The 18,824-nt window shown below is 49.4% G+C and overlaps 1 protein-coding gene across 1 annotated transcript; it reads left to right on the top strand.

Moving 5' to 3' along the window:
• The first annotated feature begins 369 nt into the window (after window positions 1-369).
• Window positions 370-18,051, top strand: MYO1H (myosin IH). The gene is made up of 31 exons (XM_008926778.3): window positions 370-522; window positions 1,205-1,320; window positions 1,745-1,943; window positions 2,379-2,459; window positions 2,878-3,057; window positions 3,397-3,495; window positions 4,102-4,215; window positions 4,508-4,579; window positions 5,280-5,399; window positions 5,545-5,612; window positions 5,936-6,041; window positions 6,545-6,625; window positions 6,936-7,027; window positions 8,373-8,467; window positions 8,696-8,742; window positions 8,956-9,036; window positions 9,587-9,692; window positions 9,950-10,067; window positions 10,332-10,445; window positions 10,796-10,872; window positions 11,494-11,562; window positions 12,203-12,287; window positions 13,034-13,193; window positions 13,550-13,633; window positions 14,116-14,209; window positions 14,747-14,802; window positions 15,265-15,400; window positions 15,797-15,864; window positions 16,236-16,333; window positions 17,287-17,386; window positions 17,941-18,051. Exons 1-31 carry the CDS (start codon window positions 397-399, stop codon window positions 17,962-17,964), a joined length of 3,066 nt encoding a protein of 1,021 aa, XP_008925026.2. The 5' UTR covers window positions 370-396; the 3' UTR covers window positions 17,965-18,051.
• Window positions 18,052-18,824: the final 773 nt, after the last annotated feature.

The following is an 18,824-nucleotide window of genomic DNA, read 5'->3' as shown; positions in this document are numbered from 1 at the left end:
TTTATTCAGGCTTTGTGCTTGCAAGGGCTCTGTCCAGACTGAGTCATTGCAGTGTCCAGATCCCAACTGCATCTCTGGGGCTGGGTTTGTCTCACCTTGCTGTTGTGTTCAGCGAGGGTGCCTGGAAACCCTGGTCTTCCTCCCTGATCCCAGCAGTGAGTCTCAGACGTCTTGACTTCGAAGACATCAAAATGCAAACTCTCATGGTGTGGAATTGCCATCTCTGGACAAGCTGGAATAAGGATCTCTTGGCATTACCTGTGCAAGGATGATTTGGCCCTGGGGAGGGACTCACCTGGCCCTTCAGGTCTCTCCTAACTCTGCTCCCTCCCAATCCTGTGTCCCCCCACCTTTGTGTTGCAGAAGGAAGAAGTGGACGACAACACCGACGAGAACATGGAGGGGGCTCTGATAGCCCGGGACAGGGTCGGGGTGCAGGACTTTGTGCTCCTGGACTCCCACACCAGTGAGGCTGCTTTCCTCAACAACCTGCGGAAGCGGTACCAGGAGAACCTCATCTATGTGAGTGTTGGTTGCGTGGATTTGTGTGAAATGTCTCCAAGGGACCTTGCTGGTGGGATCCAGGAGGAAGAGCTGTGTACAGTCTGTGAATCTAGCAACAAGACTTGCTGGATGTTTGTAGTACCCAGCAGGGTGATCATCCAGGAGTGGTTTGTCTACTTTAGCTGATGAAAATTACAGTCACAGCTTGCTCTGAGTTGCCTTGCAAAGTTTTAAAGGATGTGCAGTAAACAGTAATGGAACAGGAAAGGAAACACGATGCTTGAAGGTAAGGCAGAACATTATAGCTGATTTGTCTGGGAAGTGATGAGGATTTTGTTGTATGTTATGTTAACTTTAGTAGGAGAAGGATTCCATAAGTAGGAGAAAGATCCCATAAGGACCCCATGCTTATGGGATGGTCCCACGCTTATGGGACCTTGCATCTAAAATGTCAGGCCCTGAACTTGCTGTCATGGTTCAGCTCTACTCATAACAAGAGATTTTGGAAGAAGTTTGGTGTTGACTTTGAAATAATGAAGGCTGTGGAGGGTTTTTTTTGGGTTGGTTTGTTTGGTTCTCTCTTAGCAAGCTCCGTGCTATCTTCTTTGGTTCTTGCTTCTTTAGTACTTGACTCCTGCTTTGGGAGCCACGACTCCTGTGCTGGAGCAGGTTTCCCACTCGAGTGCTCTCTCTCCTGCAGACATACATTGGTACCCTCCTCGTGTCTGTGAACCCTTACAAGGAGCTGGACATCTACACCGTGACTCAGATGCAGCTCTACCGAGGGGTGAACTTCTTTGAACTGCCACCGCATCTGTAAGTAATCCCTTGGGATGTCAGCTTGGATCACTGATTTGGGATTTCTCTGTAATGCTGGGGCACCACGGGGGTGTGTCCACAGGCACTAGGTCCGGTTTTTACTATGAAACTTTGAGTCAGACTCATTTTGAGCTGAGCTTTCCCAGTGGAAGGTGCCCCTGCCCACCACAGGGGGTTGGGATGAGATCACAGAATCACAGAGTATTCTGAGTTGGGAATGACCCACAAGGATAATTGAGTCTTCACTGAAGGGATGATGTCTAAGATCTCTTCCAACCTAAACCATCTGGGATTCTATGATCCTGTCCAACACTTGTAAAGTTAGAGCAGGAGTGAATACCCTGGAAAGCCTTTGATATTCTGTCTCCTGTGCCATTCCTGATGGATGTTCCCCTCCAAATGCCTCCTGTGCCATGTCCAGATATGCCATAGCTGACAATGCCTATCGGGTGATGTGCAGCGAGTACAACAACCACTTCATCCTCATCTCTGGAGAGAGTGGGGCTGGGAAGACAGAGGCATCCAAGAAGATCCTGCAGTACTATGCAGTGACCTGTCCCACCACGGAGCAGCTGCAGATCGTCCGGGACCGGCTGCTCCTTTCCAACCCTGTTCTTGAGGTAAGAAACTAAATCAGGGGGGAAATAAACAAAGGTTGGTGATGGTGGCCTCACTGCTCAAAGCTTCCTCCAAGTCTGCACCCCTGGGTCCAGGAATGGCCAACACTGGCCTCTTGGTGGCACAACCTCTGAAAGAATCCTTGGGATTTAACACAGTTTAATGTTTGGAAACTTAAACTTGGGGTTTCTAGTGGAGGCTGGATGAAACCTGGGAGTACAAGGAAACCGTGCAACAGCTCCTTGGGGTTTCAGTTACAGGTTCTGTAAAGCAATAATTGGTTTAGCTGAATTTCACTGGAAGCTACAGAAATACATGAGTTTGTATTTCTTTAATCCCGCTGAATTCAGTGGGACTCAGCTTTGTTACTGTAACTTGGTCCTGTGTCAGGTTTTCAGTGAGATAAGAAGTGACTTTACCTGTCTGTGTATCCACAGGCTTTTGGGAATGCAAAAACTCTGCGTAATGACAACTCGAGTAGGTTTGGGAAATACATGGACATCCAGTTTGATTTTAAGGTGAGAACAAACCCAGTGGAGCACTGTGGGAAAACAAGATGGATGAGAGAACCTCTTGGGCACTGACCAGGCAGCCCAGGATTTATTAATCCTTACACTGCACATTTGTGATCCTGTTTTTACAGGCCTTGCATTTTGCAGGTAAGGTCACAAGTTATCCATCCTGAAAGCTTCCTACATCACTGGCGATCCAGCCAGTGCTCCCTGGAAAGCTGAGAGAGAGTTGTAAAGCACAATTAGCAGGACAGCAAACCCTTGTAATGTTGCTGGATACTCACTCAAATAAAAGGTGGCAGATAAGTGACAGCAGAATCGGGTTTTTCCTGATCCTGCTCCTCATTCCCAGGTGTAAAAAACCAGCCATCATAGGGATGTTATTGGTATTTTTGGTGTTGATCTGACTGCTCTGTCCTGCCAGGGAGCGCCAGTGGGAGGGCACATCCTCAGCTACCTAATTGAGAAATCCAGAGTTGTCCACCAAAACCACGGGGAAAGGAATTTCCATATTTTCTACCAGTTGTTGGAGGGTGGAGAGAAGGATCTTCTGTCCTGGCTCGGGCTGGAGCGCAACCCCCAGAAGTACACGTATCTCATCCAGGTCAGTGGGAACTGCTCCCTCTGTGGCACACCAGGAATCACAGGGGTTGCAAAGGCAGCTTGGGCAGGAGATATTCTTACCCTGAAAAACAGAGGATGGCTGCAAGCTCAGGCTCTGCACAAGCCTTAACCAATTTATGGTAACACTCAGTGCTTTGTATCAGGTTTTCAGTATAAACTGAAAAATCTCATCAAAAGAGCCACTTTTAGGATTAATATCACTGTCATAACTTGCTGAGGAAACTGGAAATGAAAGCAGTCTGCCCAGAAGTATCTGTTTCCTGATTAACAAATTTGCTTTGCCAATGAATTGTGCTAATCCATCTTTCTTTTACTGTAGGGTCGATGTGCCAAAGTGTTTTCTATTAATGACAAGAACGACTGGAAAATAGTCCGCAAAGCTTTTTCTATCATTGACTTCACTGAGAAAGATGTCGAGGTGTGTGTGTTAAAAGGGAATTTAAGGAGGGAACTGCTGTTTTCCTGAACTGATGGAAGCAGCCTTTCTTGGGAGAGGTATTAAGGGTGGAATAAGGCATTATTTTGGTGGTTAGTACCTGGAGGGAGCCGACAACAAAGATGGAGAGGGACTTTTTACAAAAGCACAGGTGACAGGACAAGGGGGAATGGCTTCCCACTGACAGAGGGCAGGGTTGGATGGGAGATTGGGAAGGAATTCTTCCCTGTGAGGGTGGTGAGGCCCTGGCACAGGTTGCCCAGAGAAGCTGTGGCTGCCCCATCCCTGGAAGTGTCCAAGGCCAGGTTGGACGGGGCTTGGAGCAACCTGGGCTAGTGGAAGGTGTCCCTGCCCATGGCAGGAGTGGGCCTGGAAAATCCTCAAGGTCCTTTCTGCGATTCCATGGGATTGAGGGAGTGGATAGGTGAGGAGCATGGTACCCATGGGGGCATCACACCCCTGTAACAGGTCCTCTGACTCACCTCCCTCAGCCTGGCAATATTCTGGTTACCAGCAGGTGTAGGAAAGAGTTGCACCATTCCCACGCTGTGGAAACCTGTGTTCTAATGGTCTACCTCCTGTTCTTAGCACCTCTTTGGAATTGTTGCCAGTGTCCTGCACCTCGGGAATATTCAGTTTGAAGAGGACAGCAATGGCCATGCCATCATCCGGGATGGCACCCAGATCAAGTGGATTTCAAAGGTACCTTTGCTGAGACAGTGCCAGTATTGCCAGTGCTACAAAGAAGACCTTAACCTCCAAAACAGGAGGATAACTGTATAAATACCTAACTATATAAATACCCAGCTCTTGCTGTAAACTGTCTGGAATTTTCTCTGTAGCTCATCTCCCTGGAACTTCCTTAATTGCTGTTGCTCAAAGGAGAGGGTGACTGGGAAGGCACTGGGGGTTGTGCCCCACTGGTCACACTGTGCTGCCTGTTTAAAGTGTCCTGCTGGCTGGGCCCTGAGTGCAAATATCCCCTTTCCTGCAGCTCCTGGGTGCTCACCTGTCCATCCTGCAGGAAGCTCTCACCCACCGCAAGATCGAGGCCAGATCTGAAGAGGTACCAAGTGATTCTGTGTAACCCCAGACATTGGGAGACCCCCAACTCTGAGGGAGGGGTGTGGACAAGGAGCTCTGTTCTCCATGTTACAGTACAAACAGGTCACTCTGGCTGTCCCACTCCTCCTCCACATCCCCTTCTTCTAGCTGAGACATTAAATGAAATATATCCCCAATATTAGGGTTTCTTGCTGAACAAGAAACTGTTAAAAACCTGGGAGCAGGGACTTGCAGGCAGCCCTGTGTTAGAGCCAAACAATTTCCCTTTGTCCAGTCCTTAGTGCTTCCTGGGAAACTGGAAGAAAACACTGGTAAAAACTGCTCTTTGAGCGTTTTGTATCTTTATTTTAATAAAATAAAAGTACGAGGAAGTCAGAATAGCTCCCCCACTTGTCTAAGTTAGTATTCTTCAAAATGTAGTGTCCCAACCCTGCTGGCATGTAGTGGTTGAAGGAACACTGATGGGAAATAAGGCTGTAGGTGGAATCATGGAAGCCCAGAATGGTTTGGGCTGGAAGGGACCTTAAAGATCATCCAGTCCACCCCCTGCCATGGGTATGCACAGGAGCAGCTGCAGCCCAGCTGTGCTGTGGTGCACAACAGTGGGGGTGCACACCAAGCCACAAGTGTGAACTGGCTTGGCAGAAGTTTGCTGTGATTATCTGTGGTGGTTGGCAGCTCTGGCATATCTTTATTTCCAGGTCCTGAGCCCGCTGAACGTGGATCTGGCATTCTATGCTCGGGACGCCGTAGCCAAGGCGATTTACGGACGGACTTTCACGTGGCTTGTCAACAAAATCAACAGCTCTCTGGCCAACAAGGTTGGTTTCTTGCCTGGGGTCCTGCTTTAAAGTGGCTTCTCCATTGGGATGTGACATGAAAGTCTCAAAGAGAAAGTTTAAAGTTCAGGTGGAAGAAGGAACATGCAGGGAAGGAGCAGTTGCAGAGCTGTGGTGTCTTTAACAGGATTCAACTCAGAAAACAGTTATTGGCCTGCTGGATATCTATGGCTTTGAAGTGCTGGACACAAACAGGTAAGGGCTGTTCCTGAGGCTTGGGGTGACCTGGGGCATGCGCTGAAGTTGTGCCTGACTTCTGGAGTGTGCTCTTCCCCCCGCAAGGCAAGACATGGGGGACTGTAAAATCTGGGTGCAGAAGGTTTGCTGAACCCCATTGAAAACTTTAGCTTGGGCTGCAGGCCTGGGTTTGGGCTGTTGGTACCACTGTGTGGGAGGGATATGTGGGTTTGGTCTGTGTGGAAGTGGGTGGTTTGGCTCGAGAACAGCAGGTGCTGGTGGGAGAAGCTGAACTGCCCGTGAAATACATAAAACCCGATGCTCATTTAAACCCCCCGAAGCTTTGAGCAGTTCTGCATTAATTACTGCAATGAGAAGCTCCAGCAGCTGCTGATTGAGATGACCCTGAAAGCAGAGCAGGAGGAATACGAACTGGAAGGGATAGAGGTACATTATATTTTCCCCTCCTTTTCTCTTTGAACCGCCATTACACTGAATGCTTTTGATCAGCAATGTGAAAGGCATCCTGCTTTTTTCAGTTTGTTATTGTTCCCATGGGAAGTGTGAGATTGCCATGGGTCTCATTCTGAATCCCCTTTTGAAGTGTAATTTAGCCAAGACTTAATTTACATCATTTAACAAAGAAGCAGGACCTTCCCCAAAACTCAGATGTTAAGCAGTGACAATGTCCCTGGAGAGTGAGGAACTCCAGCAGTGCAAGACATGAGAAGGTGGAAAACATTCATGTAGAGGACAAGGAGCTGGTCTGGGCTGTTGAAAGCAGGAGAACTCTGGAGTGGGGTCATGGATCACTGTGCTGTCACCTTTTCCCTTCAGCTGGTCCTAATTCACAACACTGATCTTTACTGGGATCTAAGTTCCAAAGAACTTTAAAATTGCAAAGAAAAGGTCTTCATCTAAAGCTGTTCTTCCTTGTTTTCATCTTCCAGTGGGAGCCAATCCCATATTTTAACAACAAAATCATCTGTGACTTGGTTGAGCAGAAGCACAAAGGAATAATCTCCATTCTGGTAAGAACAGAGTTTGTGCTAAATTAAAATGTTGGCCTGTGCCCTGCTCTAATGACCCATAATCACATTTTTTTCCCTCTGATTATGGGATGGATCTGCATTATCCAGAGTGTAAACACACTGACCTTGGTAAACAAACGCCCAGAAGTTGAAGGTGGAGGATCTGACAGCTGGAGAGCTGTGGGGGTTGAAGGGGGTGGGTGCTTTGCTTCTCCACCAACCGGTCTCAGGCTCTGTGTAACACAGCTGTATTTTGTGGAGGAGGGAGCAGGTGCTCAGGGCAGCCCTGATCCAGTGTCTGCTCTTCCAGGATGAGGAATGTTTACGGCCCGGGGAAGCGACTGACCTGAGCTTCTTGGAAAAGCTGGAAGAGAAAGTAGGAGATCATGCCCACTTCGTGACGTATGCATTTACCTCTGTATCCTATCCCAGCCTCTCCCCATCTCAAATCCATGACAGTGTTGGGGAGGGAACAATGTTTGCTTTGTACCAAAGCAAATCAAGCAGCCCGTCCAGTGTCTGGCACTGAAATGGGCTGCACTGGCAGAGTCTGACCCGAGGCACTGGGAGGTGGAGGGGGGGTCTTGTGTCTTTGCCGGTGTGATGCTGATCTGTGAACTGGTTTCATTCCACACTAAAATTAGGGACTCATGGGTTCAGCCCATGATTTTAGCCCATGAAGGTGAGATGACTCTGGCCACAGGTGGCTTTGCCCCACTGACTCCAGGGAAAGCCGAAGATGTTGTGACAAGGAGCCCAATGCCTGAGTGGTGTATAAATATTGACATTCATCTTGCCACTTGTGAGATTTGAGTACGAAAAGGAGAGAAAATGCTCCTGCTCCTATCCCTGAGCTGAGTGACATTTTGGTTGATACTCCGTTTGCAGTGGGTTTGGAGCCCATTTTGGTGGCAGATGAGTGCGTTGGCGCTGGGCTGGTTCCCAGCAGGAGCTGCTGAAGGCTCTGACAAGGCATCAATTCCGAGCCCCGCTGCTGAGCTGTCACTGTTCCTACAGCTCTGAACTTCGCCACAGCCAAGTGGAAAATTTGGAGCCAACTTCCTTGTCACCACAATGTGCCTTAATGCTGTTCTGCCTGATTAAAGCTTTAAATAGCAGTGCTGGAGCTACTTAAACAGGATCTGTACTTGGCGATGCTCTTGGAAGGAGCTTTGATAGACTAATGTGCTGTTGTGACACCCAGCTCTGCAGTTACTGACTGCTTACAAAGCTGAAACTTCAACTGTGAAGTTGCTCTTTTTTTCTTGGTATTTTTTTTTCTTCAGGGAATCCTTGCTTTCTAAAATTTTCCCGCTATTCTTGAACATTTGGATTCCTCCTTTGTATTTGGGTTCTTGCCCCAGGGCCAAATATCTTGAGCAATCCTTTGCCCCGGGTTTGCTTTGAAGTTGACAGAGTTGCTAATCTTTTTCCCCCATTTAAGCAAATAAGAATGTATTTAAATGAATGTTATGGGAAGAAATCTTAATATTTCTGGAAAGGGTGGTCCTTGTCAAAAGGCAATAGGAAGGTCACAGGTATTCTGAGTTTATGGGAGCTGCTCCCATTCTCTGCCGCCACCAGAGATAAATGATGGTTTGACTCTGGGCCGTAACTCTACAGTCAGAGCCCCATCAAGAGGCACAAACCCTATGTTTCCAGCTGTCCTGCAGCTGTGACTCTCTCCAGCCTGAGCAAAGCTGTTTGTTGCCCTTTCTCTTGGTGTTTTGCTGTTTTTCCCCTGCAGTCGCAAACTCGCGGACCAGAAAACGCGGAAATCCATCGACTGGGTGGATTTCCGGCTCCTCCACTACGCAGGAGAGGTCACTTACTGTGCTGTTGGTGAGTGAGCAGGCCCAGTCTGGGAGTTACCTGAGCTCTTCAGGTGATGTGGGAGCTGAGGACTTGATGGGAAGAGGAATTCCCAAATACCTGCCCTCTGGAGGCACTGTGACTTGAATGTCTCACACGTGACTGCAGTGAGACTTTTGAGGACGGAAATGTCCTGATTCTGTGCTGAAGTTTGTGGCCTCCAAAAGAATTAAACTTTTTTTAAAATATTTCCTTCAGGATTTCTGGAGAAGAATAATGATCTGCTGTACAGAAACCTGAAGGAGGTAAGGACAAAAAAGGGATGCTATTCTCTCATTACCTGCTTGGAGCAGAAATGCTTTGCAGAAGATGTATTTAATCCCTGCAGCAAAAGAGAACGTACTTTTCTCTTTAGCAGTGACCTTTAGGCACCTGTGTGTGTCCTCAGGGCTGTGCTGCTCAACAGGAGCAATAGAAGTGCTGCTCAATAAGGCAACTTCTAGTTCCTCCTCTTTCAGGTTCTGTGCAACTCCAAGAATGCCATCATTAGAGATTGTTTCCTCCTGTCAGAGCTGGACAACAGGAGGAGACCAGAGACTGTGAGTTTTGTCTTTAGTCTTAACTTTGAATGTAAACTCAACCCCCCAAGCCTTGGTTTAACCACTGATCCTGCCCTTAGTACTTATGGCCATAAACTAAACCACAAGAAATTCCATCTCAACATGAGGGAAAAGTTTCTCTCCATAGAAATGGCAGAGCACTGGAACAGCTGCCCAGGGAGGGTGGTGGAATCTCCTCTCTGGAGACATTCCAAACCGACGTGGGCAAGTTCCTGTGTCACCTGCTCCAGGTGACCCTTCCTGGACAGGACTGGATGATCTCCAGAGGTCTCTTCCAACCCTAATGATTCTGGGATTCCTGAACTTGGTGGATGTTTTTGTTGCTGTTCCACCCCTGCAAACTTCCTGGCAGCTGAGCAGTGATGCTGCTGAGACAGCAGCCAGTGTTTTTATACATATATATTTATGTATATATATAAAACACGACAACTTTCAATTCCAGCTTTAAGCTGGATGCAGGGAGTGAGTTATCTCAATTCTTGCAGTGATGAGTTCCAAGGCTAAGACAGTTCTTTCAATGCTGTCTTAGGTTGCAACCCAGTTCAAAAACAGCCTGACAAGTCTGATAGAAATCCTGATGTCCAAGGAGCCTTCTTACATCCGCTGCATTAAACCCAACGACAACAAAGAGCCTGGTAAGGCTGGAGACACTGAGGAGAGATCAAGGAATGAACTGAGAGACTTGTTTGTAGCAAGGTGCAGCCTGTGTATGTGCCTGTGTATGTGTGTGTTTGTATATATATGTATATGTAAATAGCTTAGTTAAGCTGCAGCAAAGTCATCACCTTGGATAGTTGGGGATTTGATTCCTCCCTGGTTTCTCCCAACACATGGACCAGTGAGGGAGCTTCCCCAGGCAGAACTTGCCAGTGAGTGTGTGTCCTTGCTGCAGGGAAGTTTGATGATTTCCTGATCCGACACCAGGTGAAGTACCTGGGCCTGATGGAGCATCTGCGGGTGCGACGAGCCGGCTTCGCGTACCGGCGCAAGTACGAGCTCTTCCTGCAAAGGTGGGCTTTCCCAGGGAATCCTGCCCTCCCGTGGGGGCTTCTGAGCAAGCTGTGGTTAAATGTCCAGCCCCTGTGATGGGAGGTGTCAGCAGACACTCCTCTTCACCAAAAATAACCTTTGCACGTGTCTTGTCTGGATCCGTTTTGACCCGTTTTGGCATCGTCTGTCTCGAATAAAGCAGTGGGAATTTGAGAGGGAGAGTTTTCAGGAAGGGGTTTCTCAAATTTCATGCCATTTGTGTTGATGTCTTGCTGACCTTTCAGGTATAAATGCCTCTGTCCAGCTACCTGGCCCAACTGGCACGGGACAGCAGCTGAGGGTGTGGAGAGGCTCATCAAGCACATAGGTTACAAGCCTGAGGAGTACAAATTAGGAAGGTAAATGTCCTCACTTTGGCTGTGATCTCTGCTCTCAGTGTTTGCTGTTAGATCTTCTGTCCTGTCTGTGACACAAGCAAGGAGACAGATCAAGCCCCCAGATGCAGACATTTCTTGTTTACTTTTACCTGTTTCCATGGAAGCTTCAATCCAGCCTCGTTTCTTCCATCTCTGGGTTAGGGCAGATGAGCTGCTTTGCCTCAGCTCCAGGTTTCCTGCTTGCTTGGGCAGCCCAGGGCAACTTAAGGCTTGGGTGGCATCACAGCTGGCTGGAGGACCCTGAACCTGGTTGGGGCAGCTGAAACAAGGGCCCACCATGAATGATAACCTGTTCCTGGTCTCTTTTTCAGAACCAAAATATTCATTCGTTTCCCAAAGACTCTGTTTGCTACAGAAGATGCCTTTGAGTACAGGAAACAACTGCTGAGTAAGGTTCTAGTTCCCTTCCTCTGACACAGACTAAGCAGCAGGGCCTGGTGAACCGTGTTCTGGGCTCCAGGTTGATGTAGGAGATGCCAGGTTGGACTGGGCTTGGAGCGACCTGGGCTGGTGGAAGGTGTACCTGCCCATGGCAGGGGGTGGAACAAGATGGGCTTTAAGGTCCCTTCCAACCCAAACCACTCTGGGATTCTGTGCACCCTGGTGGGAGCTGAGCCCCCTGGTCTGCATAGCTCTGCAGAATCCATGGAAAACTCAGTAATCTTTCTCCAGGGTGGGGAGAAATCACTGGCTCTATTGCTTGAGTCCTGGATCTGTGGCTCCTTCAGAGCTCCTCAGTCCTATGAGTCCATGCCTAGATACACTGAGTACTTTTCCCTTGGAATTGGGATCTTACCTGTCTCATCCTGGTGGCACCTGTCTGCACCTGCCTGAAAAGCATAAAGGAAGGGCACAGTACCTACACAGGCCACTCCTGGGCCTGTTGCTGTTGTGGCTCCTCTGTTCCCTGGTGGTTGTGGAGCCCCTCCTGTGCTGGTGGAGTGTGGGATCTCGGCTCCTCAGTCTCTGGTCCTGGAGGTACAAGTGATGTCCCTGCCTCTTTTTCCAGTTTCAAGACTACAGGCCAAATACAAAGGATTCCTTGGGAAAAGAGCATACCAGAAGAAGAGGAAAGCAGGTATGGGCTCTGGAGTGGAGGATTCTCTCAGGGCTGGGCTTTCCATGGGAGTTGTAGCTTTGGGAGGTCACAAATCCATGGTGCTGTGGGTAACGCTTGTGGCTTCCCTGCAGGGCTGTGGGTGTTAGGTGAGGTGCAGGTGTCAGCTGCACAAAGAGCATTCACAGACCCTTTTAGTTGTGTTTGGCTCCTCACACCACAAGCTGCCCTTGGCCCCAGCCAGGCACCAGCTGTGGGAGCAGCTCTGAGCAGCAGCAGCACTTTCTGCCACACACATGGGGATGTTCTGGAGTACCCAGGAGCTGATTATCAACTGCTGGGGGGGAAAAAACCCTTTTTTAGCCACATCAGGCAGGCTGAGCTAAAATCTGCAGGCTCAAAGGGCAGCTTTCTGAGATGGGCTGTGTGCAGGGACAACGGGAGGCTGAGCAGTGACAAGGTCTGGCCCTGCCTTGGGGTTGAGCTCCCCAGTGCAGCTGAAACTGGATCAACCACTTATGATGGAGAAGAAAACGTCCTAAACTTCTTGCTGTTCCCATCAGCTGATCTTTAGAGCTGCAAGAGAACCAGTTCTATCTTCTGCTGTGTGGATTAAAGGACAGCTTGGCACAGGCCCTCTGATACCTGATTGTTCTTGCAGCCATCAAGCTGGAGGCGTGTTGGCGAGGAGCGCTGGCACGGAAGGAGGCCAAGAAGAGGACGTGGGCAGTTCAGACAATCAGGAAGTAACTATCACTGTGTGGGGGGTCCTGGGGAGGGCTGTGGGAGGGGAGTCCCAGCGTGGAGATGGTCTCTGGACAATGAGCCCAGAGTACTGACAGTGCAGGGAGTCAAAACCAGCTCCTTTCCAGCCATTTCCAAGCTGTGGTTATAGGTAGGAGGACAAGTGCCAGGGGTTGGTCTGAAATGCCTGGCACCTCCTCAGGAATTCTCTGGCACAAATTTCTGTGGCTCTGATTTGTATTTCCAAACCATAGAATCCTGGGACAGTTTGGATTGGAAGGACCTTAAAGCTCATCCAGTCCCACCCCTGCCATGGGCAGGGACACCTTCCACTAGACCAGGTTGCTCCAAGTCCCATCCAACCTGGCCTTGGACACTCCCAGGGATGGGGCAGCCACAGCTGCTCTGGGTAACCTGTGCCAGGGCCTCACCACCCTCACAGGGAAGAATTGCTTCCTAATACTTTGCACACCCCTCCATCCCCTTTTGTCCTCCCTCTCCACTCCCTTAAACTCAGCTCCCAAAGTAGAGCTGATCTTCCTTTCAGACTCCAAAGCACCATGTTCTGGCCAACAGAACTTGGGAAAAAAAAAGTTAATATTTAAGACATTATAAAGCTTAAGATTGCCACTGCTGTACCTCTGTTAACATCAGTGATCTGTTAACCTGTTGTGTGTCCTCTGTCCCTCACCTCACTCCATGGATTCCTCGAGGTCACGTGTCAGTTCTGGTTTGGTGTTTTCTGTAGGTTCATAACTGGCTTCATCAATCGGAAGAAGCCCCTTTGCCCGGAGAACAGGGAGTTTGTGAGGCTTGCCCAGTACAACTACCTGGTGAAGCTCCGAGACCACCTTCCAAAAAATGTCTTGGACAAGAGCTGGCTCCAACCTCCCTCCATCCTGGAAGAGGTGGGTGCTGCTGGAGGCTTTGGGAGAGGTGAAGGTGCTTCTGTTCTGCGGTCATGTGTGTGCATTCCTTGTGTGGGAGAAGAGCAGGGATCTGCTGGCTTGTCCCCTTTGGAAGAGCCTGAGATCGGCTGTGTCTGGATGGGAGTGGGAGGAATGGCCCCAGGTTTGTGTTTCCAAGGGGAAGGAGGGAGCTCTGTGTTGTTTTAAACAATACAAAGGAAAAATGCACAGACAGAGAAGTGAACTCACAAGCCCTATAAAGACAAAATTAATCCCACGAGCTTTCAGGCTCATTGCACAGACAGACCTGTTTGCACAACTTCCCTACTGTTTTATTTTAACTTTTTTTGATGCAGACATCCGAGCTGCTCCAGAAGATCTGCATGAGGAACCTGGTGAGGAAATACTGCCGGGGGGTCACTGCCGAGAGGAAAGCACAGGTAACCAACACCTGAGTGCCAGTGTGTGAGTTCAAACATGCTGTGCCTGAGTGACCTCTGTTCCCTGTGGAGCATCTGGAACACAGGCTGCACCTCCTGCTGCTGCTGCTCTCACCCACTCAGGGATAAGAGCAATCACACGGGAGCCTGGAGTCAGGGATTCCTTCCAGTGTATATTGCAATGTATGGAGCAGTTCTCCTCCAGACACGTGGGGCTTTATCTTAGGGCATTAAAACTGCACTCCATGTAATTAGAAAAGACCCATAAATCAGAAAAATCTGTAGGATTGTCCCTGCTGCCCCTTTATTTGGTGTAATACAGGAATAGCCTAAAGCTGTTGGAAGAAATGCAGCACAATTCCACGATAGTCAGGTGGGCAGTGCATGAGTGGAAGGATGTTGGGCAGTAACAGTGTTCACATCAGACCTGATGTTCCTGATGGAGGATCTCTGAGGATAAAGGCTGTTCCTCCCCACCTCAGTTGCAGCAGAAGGTGGTGACCAGTGCTGTTTTCCGAGGGAAGAAGGAGGGATATGCCCAGAGCATCAACCAGCCCTTCCTGGACACACGGCTGAGTGAGTGCACAGCAACCCCCAGGGCCTTGGCCATGGGCTCCTGCTCAGGGAAGGTCTGTTGGACCAAACAGACTCATTTCCAAGAGAAATTCCCACCTGGCAGAGGCAACATCACCTCCTGCATTTGGGCCCTGCTGTTGGAGTTCCTTCCTCTGCCATGTCTAGTGACACCTACTCAGAGATCAATCTGCCAGACTGATTCTCACACTGGGGGTACTGGGATCCCTTTGGGACACAGAGCCAGAAACCCAAGCAGAATTCCCTGTGGGCTGGGGTGGATCAGGGTCTGAACCAACAGACTCAAGAATGGGCAGAAACTCCCAGTGTGAATTAATTATCAGGCAGGAGAGTCACCAAAATGGGTTTGGGGGTGGCTGGAAGTGACCACCCTCAGTTTGGAAGGGATTGTGCCAGAGGGACGAGGACAATTGGGATGAAGACAATGCAGCTCTCTGGTGTTGGCTGGGGCAGTGGTAACTGTCTGTGGCTATAGGTCTGTCACCTACACTCAGTTTCTCTTTCTGGTTTGCTCCTCAGAAGTGAATGATATAAACCCCAAAGTGCTGCAGCTCATCCAAGGGGAGAACATCAAGGTAAGGGAAGGACAGAACCCCTGGAATAGGCTTCACTGGAGTCCTGGAGCTGGTTGGTCACACAGGGCCTGATGAACAGCAGTGGAGCCACTATTTCCTTGCTTTTAAATTGGAGACAGGCCTCAAAATGTACCTAAATAAGTTATTTAAGATTCCATTCCTAGCCCTGTTCGGGATGTACAGGGCAGGAGCAGAGCCAGGGTGTCCATGCATTTCCCATGGTTCTGGCACAGAGGGCACAGGGGACCCATCTTGCTCAGAGCAGAGTTCTGCTCTCTGGATTTCCCAGTACAAAGAATCCAGATCCCTGTGAGCAGAGCTCGGCAGGAGCTGCTGAGAGCTGGGCCTGCAGCTCCACAGGCAGAGCTGCCCCTCACTGAGCTGCTTCCAGTCAGGAAAACTCAACTGCCTGGCCCAGGCCCTGCAGCAGTTAAAGTGCTGATTCCAACTCGTTGTTTTCAGTATGTGACCCCCGTGATAAAATATGACAGGAACGGGTTCAAGGCGCGGGAGCGGCTCCTGGTGCTGACCCAGAGCTCGGCCTACGTGGTGGAGGTGGCCAAGGTCAAGCAGAAGATCGACTACTCCACACTGAAAGGTAACTCTGGGAGTCCTTTGTCCAAGGCCAGGTTGGATGGGGCTTGGAGTACCCTGGGCTAGTGGAAGGTGTCCCTGCCCGTGGCAGGGGGTGGAACGGGATGGGCTTTAAGGTCCCTTCCAACCCAAACCATTCCATGACTCTGTGATGAGTCCATGAGTCATTGTGGGGCTTCATGTCCTGTCAGAGACCCTGGGGGAAGGATGAACTTCTGAAACTTAAGTCTTACAAAGATATTTGGAGCAATTACCTACCAGGAACAGCTTTTTCTGGGGGATGGACAAAGGATTTGGGTGTCAGTCTTGAAGCAGAAGTTTGTAACTAAGAGAACATAGTTCTTTGCCCTCTGGAGCTGGGTTTGGTGGGTTTTCCTCTAATTTTGGATTTCTTTTGAAGGGATCTCCACCAGTAACCTGAGTGATGGGATCGTGGTCATTCATGTTCCAGAGGACAACAAACAGAAGGTAGAAAATTGTGATGTAGCTCCTGTGAGCTGGTAGTTAGAAATAAGGTCTTGTTGCTGATGCTTCCAATATCATCCTATAAAATACTGGGATTACATAATTACTGATGCTTATTAATTCCTCCTCATCAGACTTGTGCTCCAGACCATTCCCTAGCTACATTCCCATATCGGGACATGCTCTTGCCTTTTTTTAAAGCCAGAGTTGCTCTAAATCCTAAATAATCACTGGAAAGGATGTTTAATTCGGTCACTTCTGCCAGGCAGTCACTGCTCTGGCATTCCAAAGGAGTCTCCCTGAGTGCACCATTGCTCTGTGGTCACATTCTGGGGTGGTGCCAGGTGACTTTATCCCTCTTTTCTCCTCTCCAGGGCGATGTGATCCTGCAGTGTGAGCACGTCTTCGAGACGGTGACGAAGCTCTGCATGTTGGCCAACAAGCAAAGCCTTGTTAAGGTTGTGCAGGGAAGGTGAGGAAGGAAGGTGGATGGGCACCACTGGGCAGGCTGTATTCTATGGAAAACCCTGCTTCAAAACCTTTTAGGTCTGGACTACTCAGGTCAAGACTATTGCCCTCACCCAGCAGACAGTGCCCGAAGCTGGTCAGGTCTAATGCAGCAGCATTCCATGGCTTCCGTAGGCACAGGAGAGACAGGATAGGATGCACTGAGAGAAAATATATTAAAAATCATCCCAACCTTTTTCCCAGGCTAATGAGGCTTGTTTCCATGGTGGGTGCACCTTGCTGGGTGTGCTGCTCTGCTCTGAGAGCTGCCCATGCCCCAGCTGCCTAAACCCCAAACTTACTTATAGGTGATTGCACTTTAAAACCACCTTTTTCAGGTTCCTGCTGCTGTGTCCTGCATGTGTGAGGTTGTGAGTTTAGTGATTTCCCAGTGGATCCCATTAGCCCCAGGTCTGAGGAAAGCCAGCTGGAAAGCTGGGGGTCACCTGAGGATAAATGCCCCTCTCCCAAAGGGATTGAAGAGGCCCAAAATGTGACTGCAGAGCTCAGGATCCTGCAGCCACGCCCCGAGCTGAGGGCAGGTGGATGGTCTGTGTCTCTGATCTCCCTGTGAATTGGAGCTGGCAGGTGAAACCTGCACTTCTGCTCCAGCTTTTCTTTCTGGCTTTTGCCTTTCAGCTGTAATTAGATTTGGTGTGTTCAGTGGTTTTCTCCAGGTCAGATCTGCTTAACTTCTAGTGCTTAATTGCACCAGGAACATTCAAAGCCTGGGCCAGGTAGGGACATTCCATTCATCAAACCCATCAGCCTGGGGGGATAATGCAATTGTTTAGGAAATTCACCTAAGCTGGGGCTCTGATCTCTCATCTAAGGAGATTTGCCAAGGAACAGAAATAAAGGGGGCTTAGAGTAAAGCCTATTGTGGGGAGAGCACTCCTGGGGGTTCTGTCCTTGCAGCCTCCGGTTCCGCATCGGCTCCGGGAAGGAGGGGACGATGATGTTCACTGTGGGGAAGGAGCCTCAGGTCTTCAAGGACAAGACTGGACAACTAACAGTGGTAAGGCCTCATCTGAGCACGGGAATACACCTTGTGCTTCCTCCTGTGACACCCTACACCTGCAGAGAGCACAGCCAAGTGCCCTTCGTGGGAGTTCAGGAGGAACTGAATCCTCTCACAGAGCAGAGGTACAGCAGTCACTACTCACCAGTGCTTACCTGCCTGAGGTGATGCACAACAGCTGGTTCTGGCTATGCTGGGAGCTGCAGCTCCATGAATTGTGTAGGAATTGCCATTGCTGCTTGCCCTCGAGCTGGCCCAGGGATGGGGGAGCAAGGCTCACCCCTGGCTTGGTCAGTTAGAGAATTTAACCTAACCCAAATTCAACAAGCACCTGCAAAATGAGGTCTCAGGTGACATTTTCCACCTCTTATTGCCTCCCTCAACCAAGTTATGCCTGGAATGGGTTGGGGGATGGAGGGGAGGCACTTCGTGTCACCCAAGCAGGTCATGTGAGGAGCTGAGAGCTCCAAGGAAGAATTCCATGGAGGTGTAACACCCTCAGAGCACTGGTCAGCTGTCCCTAATTTAATGACTCCTTTTTCTTGTCCCAGGTGTCAACCCAGGTAAAGTCTTGATGAGAACCAGTTCCTGTTCCCAGCCCTGCCTTGGCTGGGAGCAGAAAGGAGCCTGCAGGATGAGACCAGCCCTCACATCTCCCCTGGAATCTCTGATGCCACAGGGCTGCTGTGATTTGAGAGTTTGCTTGCATCTTTTAGGCTCTTTTTTTATAGCTTAAAACTACTCAACTATAGCTAAATAAAATCCACAATGTTGCTGTAACCTTCCAGTGAGCAGAGATGCTCGTTACACGGTCACAGGGACATGTTTAAACCAAAAGCTGCACTTCCACAGGTAAAATGTCTGTCTCTGAGAGCTCCAACTGGTCAGGAAGGATTAAGACAGAAGCCAAAAGGCTTCTGTAGCTGTACTTTGAGTCACAACTCACGAGAACTGCAAAAAGTGCAGATCAGTGATGTTAACTCTGGTCTGAAAACACCTTTTTTGTGGGCAGACTGGCAAAACCTTTAGCTCAGAATGACGAGAGGAGGGTCAGGGCAACAGCAGGGCTGGTGCAGATGGTTTTGGTGCTTTGGTTGAGCTGAAACTGCAGTTAAACTGAAAAATCCACGTTCACCACACAACCTTCACTTACCTAAAAAAACCAAGCAAAACAAAAACTCCCCCCTCCCCCAATCAAAATAGCATCATCATAACACCAAGTGAAAATGGACAACTTACACCAAATCCACCCCTTGTCTCTTCACCACAATTACAGCTAAAATGCCCCATGCTCAGGTCCTTGACTTGCTGCCTTTACCCCCTGGGGCCTCTGCCCTGAGCAGTGCCAGGGGGTCAAATTAACTCCACAAGGAGGTGGTGTTTCTCCCCCAAAGCTCCTCCCACCTCCATGGCCCACGAGGCCATCGTGCTTCCA

The sequence above is a fragment of the Manacus vitellinus genome, unplaced genomic scaffold, assembly GCF_001715985.3.
Source record: "Manacus vitellinus isolate BGI_N305 unplaced genomic scaffold, ASM171598v3 scaffold_31_pilon, whole genome shotgun sequence".
NCBI lineage: Eukaryota > Metazoa > Chordata > Aves > Passeriformes > Pipridae > Manacus > Manacus vitellinus.
Note: the sequence above shows the minus strand (reverse complement) of the source record. Positions and strands in the feature narration are given on the sequence as shown.